Source organism: Helianthus annuus, chromosome 8, assembly GCF_002127325.2.
Source record: "Helianthus annuus cultivar XRQ/B chromosome 8, HanXRQr2.0-SUNRISE, whole genome shotgun sequence".
NCBI lineage: Eukaryota > Viridiplantae > Streptophyta > Magnoliopsida > Asterales > Asteraceae > Helianthus > Helianthus annuus.
Genome location: NC_035440.2, coordinates 8789975 through 8799432, shown reverse-complemented (window position 1 = coordinate 8799432; position 9458 = coordinate 8789975). Strand labels below are relative to the sequence as shown.

General features: G+C 39.5%; 1 protein-coding gene and 1 long non-coding RNA gene across 3 annotated transcripts; both read right to left on the bottom strand.

Annotated features, from left to right (window-relative positions):
* Nucleotides 1–220: 220 nt before the first annotated feature.
* LOC110871972 lies at nucleotides 221–6397 on the bottom strand. Its single transcript, XM_035975894.1, has 3 exons — nucleotides 5242–6397; nucleotides 1006–1059; nucleotides 221–492 (listed from the first exon to the last, which is right to left on the bottom strand). The coding sequence occupies exons 1-3, from the start codon at nucleotides 6395–6397 to the stop codon at nucleotides 476–478; spliced, it is 1227 nt and encodes a 408-aa protein (XP_035831787.1). The 3' UTR covers nucleotides 221–475.
* Nucleotides 6398–7240: 843 nt separating this feature from the next.
* Nucleotides 7241–8669, bottom strand: LOC110871973. Of its 2 annotated transcripts, none has more exons than XR_002554026.2 (3): nucleotides 8542–8669; nucleotides 8017–8070; nucleotides 7241–7503 (listed from the first exon to the last, which is right to left on the bottom strand). It is a non-coding gene; the product is annotated as an uncharacterized LOC110871973 (long non-coding RNA). The 2 variants fall into 2 exon arrangements; XR_002554025.2 differs by having other exon boundaries at nucleotides 8535–8662.
* Nucleotides 8670–9458: the final 789 nt, after the last annotated feature.

Genomic DNA, 9458 nt, shown 5'->3' with positions numbered 1-9458 from the left:
ATTTGGTCTTTTGTCATGGTCAAGTTCAAATTAATAAGCATATCGGGTATTTAGTGGGTGGTTATTTGAGAATAATTCGCCTAAGGAACTAGCAATGTATGCATATCGCATATCATACCCTTATACGTGAGGTTTTGTAAAGACCGCTTTTCAAAAATAATAGATTAACTACATAAACAAGATTTTTCGGAGAATTAAAATACCACTTTGACGCTTAAAGAAATTTTTACAAAAATTGGGCATGACCCGTTTGTAAAACGGACATACCCCCTGTTTTGACATAACATACAACGTTTACCTACGACCCAATTTACATAAAACCATTCCAACAAAAGTAACGAGTTTTTAAATCTAAAACATTTCAACAAAGTCTAACAAAGTGGCAAAACATGGACCCAAAAGTATGCATATGAGTTGCGGAAGCGCTTGGTATTATAAGGCTTGAACATGTGCTCGTCCCATAACTCCAAATCGCCTATAGAGGTGCTTTACCTACATTAACATTCACAAATTTAATAAGTTAGTTATCTCATAGAAAATCATAACCTTTCGATTTAGCTTTAACCACATAAAACATTCTTACTCTTAAGCATACAACAACCCAATAATTGGGTTAAGCATAACCACTCTCGTAGAGAGTTTGACATACGCATTCGACCCGTGTAATTGGGTTTAGCATAAACACTCTCGTAGAGAGCTAAGCATACACATTCAACCCATGAAATTGGGTTTAGCATAAACACTCTCGTAGAGAGCTAAGCATACACATTCGACCCATGAAATTGGGTTTAGCATAAACACTCTCGTAGAGAGCTAAGCATACACATTCGACCCATGAAATTGGGTTAGCATAACTCAACACTACTTTCATTAACATACCCAAATCCACAAGGGATTTGTCGCTTGCTTACTACATCGTCGATCTCGTTATATAAGAATAGCTTTTACAACGAAATTTTATATAAATAGGAAATATAATAAAGACTCGTATGACACGAAGCATACCTCGATCTTGTGCTCCTTCCGCTTGCTTAGTGCTTGTACCTTCTTCTTTCACGCCTACATTAGAACATTCGTTCACTTTATTTAGTTTGTGGCATCATTATACTATTTCCACATAAATTCTTCTTTTAGGCATTTCATCGAACACTTGGTAAGCATCATACATAAGGCACAAGGTACAAGTTTACTAAGCATGTCCCTACTAGCTCATCACAACACAAGAATCATCTTCCTCTAAATTCATATAATTTCCATTCTAAAATCAGTTTATCTAGCATTCGAGCATCACAACAATTTCACATATCAATTAACTCATGATCCTAATTCTCATGAATTTCCTATTAGTAACATAATCTTTACAAAGTGGGTTTTTCACTACACTTTTTATAGAACATAATTTCAAGCATGATTCCTATTCTAAAAAGCAATCTTAACTCAGATTCATTACATTGGTTACAAGGAATCGAGATTTGGTCTAACCCCTCATTCTAAAAATCATAAATTCAGAAAATCAAGCTTACCACTTACGAAATTGAGGTTAGTTATTCAGATTTATGGACTCATGCACTAGATTATCTTGAGAATTTAGATCCAATTGCTTGTTTTTGCTTGAGCTAGGGTTTCCCCCTTCTCTCTGCTTGTTCGATCGATCCCCCCACCAACACCAGTGTGTTGGTTTTTGTTATATTATTATTGTTATTAAAATTTTGTCATAATCACAATTTTAGTCCCTAGGGTTATAAGTGTGGATAGTTATCACACTAATTTTCTTTCTAGTTAACAATTACCAAAATCTTTTGACTTGGTTAATTATTACAATTTATACACCTTTAATAAAACAAGTAAATGAATAGCATATTTTGGGGTGTTACAAGTCTACCCCCCTTAAAAGAGGTTTCGTCCCCGAAACCTGATCACATAACAATTTAAGTATTGACATACCGAAAAGATAAGGGTAGTGCTTCCTCATTTCGTCTTCAGTTTCCCATGTAAGATCCGAACCTTTTCGGTGTCGCCATTGGACCAACACTTGTTTAACAGCTTTATTGCGGAGATTCTTCACCTTGAATTCCTTAATGGCTACGGGTTTTTCGACATAATTTAACCCTTCATCCAACTCGATATCATCGAGTGGTACTAGTGCTGTCTCATCCGCAAGACACTTTCTTAATTGCGACACGTGGAAGGTATTGTGAATCCCGTTTAGAGCAGGCGGTAATTCCAATCGATACGCAACCCTTCCAACCCGAGTCAAAATTTTAAACGGCCCAATGTAACGAGGACCTAGCTTTCCCCGTTTGCGAAAACGGATTATACCCTTCCATGGGGACACCTTTAGCAAGACAAAATCTCCAACTTGGAACTCGATAGGACGCCTTCTCTTGTCTGCATAAGCTTTTTGCCGATCTTGAGCTGCTTTCAACCTTGTTCTAACCATTTCAATATTTTCATTCGTTACTGCTATTAAATCACTTGGTGCAAGCTCCCTTTGTCCCACTTCGCCCCAACATACGGGAGTCCTACATTTTCTCTCGTATAATAGTTCGTAAGGTGCCATTTGAATACCACTATGGTAACTGTTGTTATAAGAAAATTCGACCAGTGGCAATTGGTCGTCCCAACTCCCCCCAAAATCTAAGGCACACGCCCTCAACATATCAACGAGCGTTTGAATGGTTCTTTCTGACTGGCCGTCCGTTTGAGGGTGGTAAGCGGTACTTATGTGCAACTTCGTACCCACACTCTCGTGAAACTTCCGCCAGTAACGAGAAGTAAATCTAGTGTCCCGATCCGAGACAATCGACACGGGCACTCCATGACGGGATATGATCTCGTTCATATAAATTTCTGCCAATTTCTCGGAAGAGTAAGCTTCTTTGATGGGTAAAAAGTGAGCGCTTTTTGTAAGCCGGTCTACGATTACCCATATTGTATCGTGCCCTTTCTTTGTTTTAGGAAGTTTGGTTATCAAATCCATCGTTAGTTCCTCCCACTTCCATACCGGTATCTCCAAGGGTTGTAATTTCCCATACGGCTTTTGATGTTCTACTTTCACTTGGGAGCATGTTAAGCATTTCGCGACGTATTTAACTATGTCGCGCTTCATACCCGGCCACCAATAATTGGCTTTCAAGTCCCGATACATCTTTGTAGCCCCGGGATGGACCGAATATCGAGACTTATGTGCCTCGTCGAGCAGGGCAGCTTTGACTTCGCAGAATCGCGGAATCCAAATTCGGCCGAACCGCGTCTTAAGCCCGGTCGAATTTTCTTCTAGATCATCGATCACACCTTTTAATCGTTCCCTCTTCAGGTCGTCCGCTCCGAGCGACTTTATCTGGGATTCGCGGATCTCCTCAAGTAATCGTGGTGTAACTACCATCTTCATGGATTTCACTCTTATGGGAGATGGATACTCTTTACGGCTTAATGCATCGGCTACTACATTTGCCCTCCCCGGATGGTAGAGGATATCACAATCATAATCCTTGATAAGTTCCAACCACCTCCGCTGCCTCATGTTTAGGTCTCTCTGTTCAAAGAAATATTTAAGGCTTTTGTGGTCCGAGTAAATGGTGCATTTTGCCCCATATAGATAATGCCTCCAAATCTTTAATGCAAACACTACGGCCGCTAATTCCAAGTCGTGTGTGGGGTAGTTCACCTCATGAGGCTTCAATTGTCGCGAAGCATAAGCGATAACTCTCCCTCTTTGCATTAGAACACAACCCAATCCCTGGTGTGAAGCGTCTGAATAGACCACCAGGTCTTCGGTTCCGTCTGGTAACGTTAGGATTGGGGGACTTGATAGTTTTTCTTTCAACATTCGAAAAGCCTCCTCCTGTTCTTTTTCCCATACAAACTTCTCTTTCTTTCTGGTCAGTTTTGTTAAGGGTAAGGCTATCTTGGAAAAATCTTGTATGAACCTCCGGTAGTATCCAGCAAGACCCAGAAAACTTCTTATCTCTGTTGGGTTTTTCGGAGGAACCCATTTCATTACAGCATCGATCTTTGAAGGATCGACCATAACACCCTCCGCATTTATCACATGCCCCAGAAACTGTACCTCCCTAAGCCAAAAGGCACACTTTGAGAATTTTGCGTAGAGCTTCTCCTTACGGAGAGTTTCAAGTACTTCACGCAAATGTACCGCATGTTCGTCTTTGCTTCGTGAATAAACCAAAATGTCATCTATGAATACAATTACCGATCTATCCAACATGGGTCGGCATACACGGTTCATAAGGTCCATAAATGCCGCCGGCGCATTTGTTAACCCAAAGGACATAACTAAAAATTCATAATGTCCGTAACGGGTTCTAAATGCGGTCTTTGGAATGTCTTCTTCTCGTACTCTAACCTGATGGTACCCCGATCGCAGATCTATCTTGGAGAACCAACTCGCCCCTTGTAACTGATCAAAAAGGTCGTCAATTCTAGGTAAAGGGTAGCGGTTCTTTATGGTTAGCTTATTTAACTCCCTATAGTCGATGCACATGCGCATCGACCCGTCTTTCTTCTTAACAAATAAGACGGGCGCTCCCCAAGGCGACACACTTGGGCGTATAAAACCTTTGTCTAAGAGGTCTTGTATTTGTGTCATTAATTCCCGCATTTCCGTGGGAGCTAATCTATAGGGAGCCTTCGCGACTGGTTTCGCATCCGGATTCAATTCGATATTGAACTCCACTTCTCGCTCGGGAGGGAGTCCCGGCAATTCTTCCGAGAATACATCCGGAAATTCGTTCACAACTTCAACATCTTCAAGCTTTGGAAAGCTTTGTTGAGTATTTGCTATGTAAGCTAAGTATGCTCTACTCCCATTGAGCACGTACTTAGTGGCTTGAACGAGAGTACATAGCTTCGCTTCCATCTTCCTTTCGCCTTGTACATTTAATCGTCTTCCACTTGGAGTTTGAAGAAATATAGATTTGGATTCACATTTTATTTCTGCATGGTTTTGAGACATCCAATCCATACCCACTATTACTTTGAATTCCCCCAAGATCATGGGGATAAGATCAATAGCAAACTCCTCATCCTCAATGGTCAATTTGCAATTTTTACATATTTCGTGCAACAAGTAACTTTTACTATCTGCTATCTCTACTTCTAAGGGCAACGGCATTCGTTCAATCTTAAAGGATGGATGTTGAACAATTTCACTAGAGATAAACGACATGGTAGCTCCGGTATCAAACAAAACGTAAACCGGTATAGAATTTATTAGAAAAATACCTGAGACCACATTTGGCTGGGACTTGGCTTCTTCAGACGTGATCTGAAACATTCTCCCCTTTGCCCTAGAACCCTCTTGCTTCCTATCTTCTTTCTTTGACCCTTGTTGAAGCTTTGGGCATTCCGACTTGATATGCCCTTTTTCGAAACAGTTGAAACAAGTCTTTGGGTTATCCGGGCATTGATAGGACGAATGCCCCTCCTTACCACATTTAAAGCACCCCTTCTTACCTAGCAAACACTCTCCGGTATGGAGCTTTCCACATGTCTTGCATGGTGTAATCCCACCTTTCGACTTACCCTTTCTTCCTTGATCCTGAAACTTCCCCTTTTTGGATGGACTAAAACTTGCACCTTTTTCACTCGGCCTCTTTTCACCTCGCTCCTCTTGCCTTTTAATTTCGATCTCTCTATCCCGCGCTAAATCAATGAGCTCTTCAAGAGTTTCACATTTTGAGGGAGTGATGAACTCTCTAACTTCTGCTTTTAACACGCCATAGAAGCGACTTATCTTCATCCTCTCGGTTGTTACCAATTCTCCACAGAACTTCATCTTATCCATAAAATTGTTTGCTATTTCATTCACTGATTCGTTTTTCTGCCGGAGGCGTAAGAAATCCTCCTGAATCTTGTCGATCGCCGACTGAGGACAATGATATCTCATGAAGGGCCCCTTGAACTCTTGCCAAGTCATAGCTTGCTGCCTATCTTCGCCTATTTCCTTGCTGTGCGCATCCCACCAATCTTTCGCTTGATGGGTTAGTAAACCGGTAGCGAACATCACTTGGTCCTCCTTATCGCACCGGCTTCGTATAAACACCGCCTCTATATTCGAGACCCATCTTTGACATTCGACTGGGTCAATTTTACCGTCATACGTCATCGGATGGCATGCCATAAAATCCTTGTAAGTGCACCTTCGTTCCTTACCTTTACTCTTGGATCCTTCGATTAATTCCTTCAACTCTTCGAACTTATTAGTCATCATAGCATCCACAACCCCTAGAACTCGGCTTTCTACTTCTTGAGCCAACCGTGGAAGATTGGCTTGTATAACCCCTTCCGCTACTTCTGTAACTCTGTTCTCGAATGCTTCTTGTCTAGCCGCATCATTGTTATCATCATTATCATCATTGATATTTCTTGCATCGGCCATCTACACAACATCACATTTATATTTAACACAACTAACAAGCTTTCATTACGTCATATTTCATTACTCCAAGTTTATTTCATCCACCTTCCCTTAGTTGAATTTTACTTGCCTTTTAAAATTTTTACTTTTCGTTCATATTATTCGACTCGTCACCTCCGATTATTTCAAGTTCATCACTTCAAAATTTCTATTTATGGTTCCCCATACTTATGAAGTCCCTCATGGACTTTTCATCGCAATTTAGTAGGCTTTCAATTGATACGGGGACTTAGAATGGGTAAAAACAAGGCAAATCAGCGAAACAGACACACGCTAGCCGTCGGCGACGGCAGGGTAGCCCGTCGGCGACGGCTCTTAAAAGTGGGCGTCGGGTAAAAATGTCCGTAGACAGGAACTTAGGTCGTCGGCCAAAATAAGGCGTCGGCGACGGACCTACAGGGCGTCGGCGACGGCCTTCCCCTGATCATTTCGCTGCAACTTTATTTTTTTTGTGTTTTAACCCATTTCCAGGTCCGTACCAGCTGCCCGGGTTCCGGAATTACTTGTTTTGATGCCCATAATTGTTACTTCACATATTTAACTTAACCTTACATCTTAAACTCATAACATATACTAGCATTTATCGAAATCATACATTATTACCTCATTGGCGATCCGGGAGCGAGCACACTTTCGAACGAGCCATTGGTTTGAGTTCAAGCATCGCGTTAAAAGCTCGAATCCCTCAAACCATGGCTCTGATACCAACTTGTAAAGACCGCTTTTCAAAAATAATAGATTAACTACATAAACAAGATTTTTCGGAGAATTAAAATACCACTTTGACGCTTAAAGAAATTTTTACAAAAATTGGGCATGACCCGTTTGTAAAACGGACATACCCCCTGTTTTGACATAACATACAACGTTTACCTACGACCCAATTTACATAAAACCATTCCAACAAAAGTAACGAGTTTTTAAATCTAAAACATTTCAACAAAGTCTAACAAAGTGGCAAAACATGGACCCAAAAGTATGCATATGAGTTGCGGAAGCGCTTGGTATTATAAGGCTTGAACATGTGCTCGTCCCATAACTCCAAATCGCCTATAGAGGTGCTTTACCTACATTAACATTCACAAATTTAATAAGTTAGTTATCTCATAGAAAATCATAACCTTTCGATTTAGCTTTAACCACATAAAACATTCTTACTCTTAAGCATACAACAACCCAATAATTGGGTTAAGCATAACCACTCTCGTAGAGAGTTTGACATACGCATTCGACCCGTGTAATTGGGTTTAGCATAAACACTCTCGTAGAGAGCTAAGCATACACATTCAACCCATGAAATTGGGTTTAGCATAAACACTCTCGTAGAGAGCTAAGCATACACATTCGACCCATGAAATTGGGTTTAGCATAAACACTCTCGTAGAGAGCTAAGCATACACATTCGACCCATGAAATTGGGTTAGCATAACTCAACACTACTTTCATTAACATACCCAAATCCACAAGGGATTTGTCGCTTGCTTACTACATCGTCGATCTCGTTATATAAGAATAGCTTTTACAACGAAATTTTATATAAATAGGAAATATAATAAAGACTCGTATGACACGAAGCATACCTCGATCTTGTGCTCCTTCCGCTTGCTTAGTGCTTGTACCTTCTTCTTTCACGCCTACATTAGAACATTCGTTCACTTTATTTAGTTTGTGGCATCATTATACTATTTCCACATAAATTCTTCTTTTAGGCATTTCATCGAACACTTGGTAAGCATCATACATAAGGCACAAGGTACAAGTTTACTAAGCATGTCCCTACTAGCTCATCACAACACAAGAATCATCTTCCTCTAAATTCATATAATTTCCATTCTAAAATCAGTTTATCTAGCATTCGAGCATCACAACAATTTCACATATCAATTAACTCATGATCCTAATTCTCATGAATTTCCTATTAGTAACATAATCTTTACAAAGTGGGTTTTTCACTACACTTTTTATAGAACATAATTTCAAGCATGATTCCTATTCTAAAAAGCAATCTTAACTCAGATTCATTACATTGGTTACAAGGAATCGAGATTTGGTCTAACCCCTCATTCTAAAAATCATAAATTCAGAAAATCAAGCTTACCACTTACGAAATTGAGGTTAGTTATTCAGATTTATGGACTCATGCACTAGATTATCTTGAGAATTTAGATCCAATTGCTTGTTTTTGCTTGAGCTAGGGTTTCCCCCTTCTCTCTGCTTGTTCGATCGATCCCCCCACCAACACCAGTGTGTTGGTTTTTGTTATATTATTATTGTTATTAAAATTTTGTCATAATCACAATTTTAGTCCCTAGGGTTATAAGTGTGGATAGTTATCACACTAATTTTCTTTCTAGTTAACAATTACCAAAATCTTTTGACTTGGTTAATTATTACAATTTATACACCTTTAATAAAACAAGTAAATGAATAGCATATTTTGGGGTGTTACAGGTTTGAGCCTTTATACATCATAGATTCACATTTACATGTTTCTTTGTTGAGTGGGCCATTAGTCGCGTATGGTAGAACTTGCAACTTTTGATACATTCGAGACTATAGACCGAATACAAGCACGAGAATGATTAAGGCATTAGGTAAACCTTTTCCTTTTAAACCATTTATCCATCCTTACCCAAACAAGTCCCCTAGTCGCCCAACTTGAGCCTAAACCTTTCGTTTGATCACCCACTTAGCCATAACCATAAGCCTTTTCTTTTTAAACCCGTGTGATGAAAATTCGATTATAGGAAATTAAGTTTGTATAGTTGTGATTCATAAAAAAAAAAAAAAAAAAAAAAAAAAAAAAAAACAGAAAATGTTGCGAAAAAGAATGAAAAAGCAGTGAGAAAAACACAAAAAGATGTGCTAGTAGTTTATTGAATAAAAGGCGAAAGTTTTTGCCCATTTTGGATGTTTATAGTTTGTTTTTGTTTAGGATAGTCTTTTGTAATAAAATTCGAATTTTTCATCACCATAGCCACTTAAAAATATCCTATTCCTACCCTTCGCCTAGCCCCGTTAC

Bases quoted from the DNA above. Each gene is read 5' to 3' on its own strand.
- LOC110871972 (XM_035975894.1), bottom strand. From the start codon at position 6,397: ATGGCCGATGCAAGAAATATCAATGATGATAATGATGATAACAATGAT. The intron at 1,060-5,241 runs GTATTTTTCTAA...GTTCTAATGTAG, and splicing joins CCAGCCAAATGTGGTCTCAG to GCGTGAAAGAAGAAGGTACA.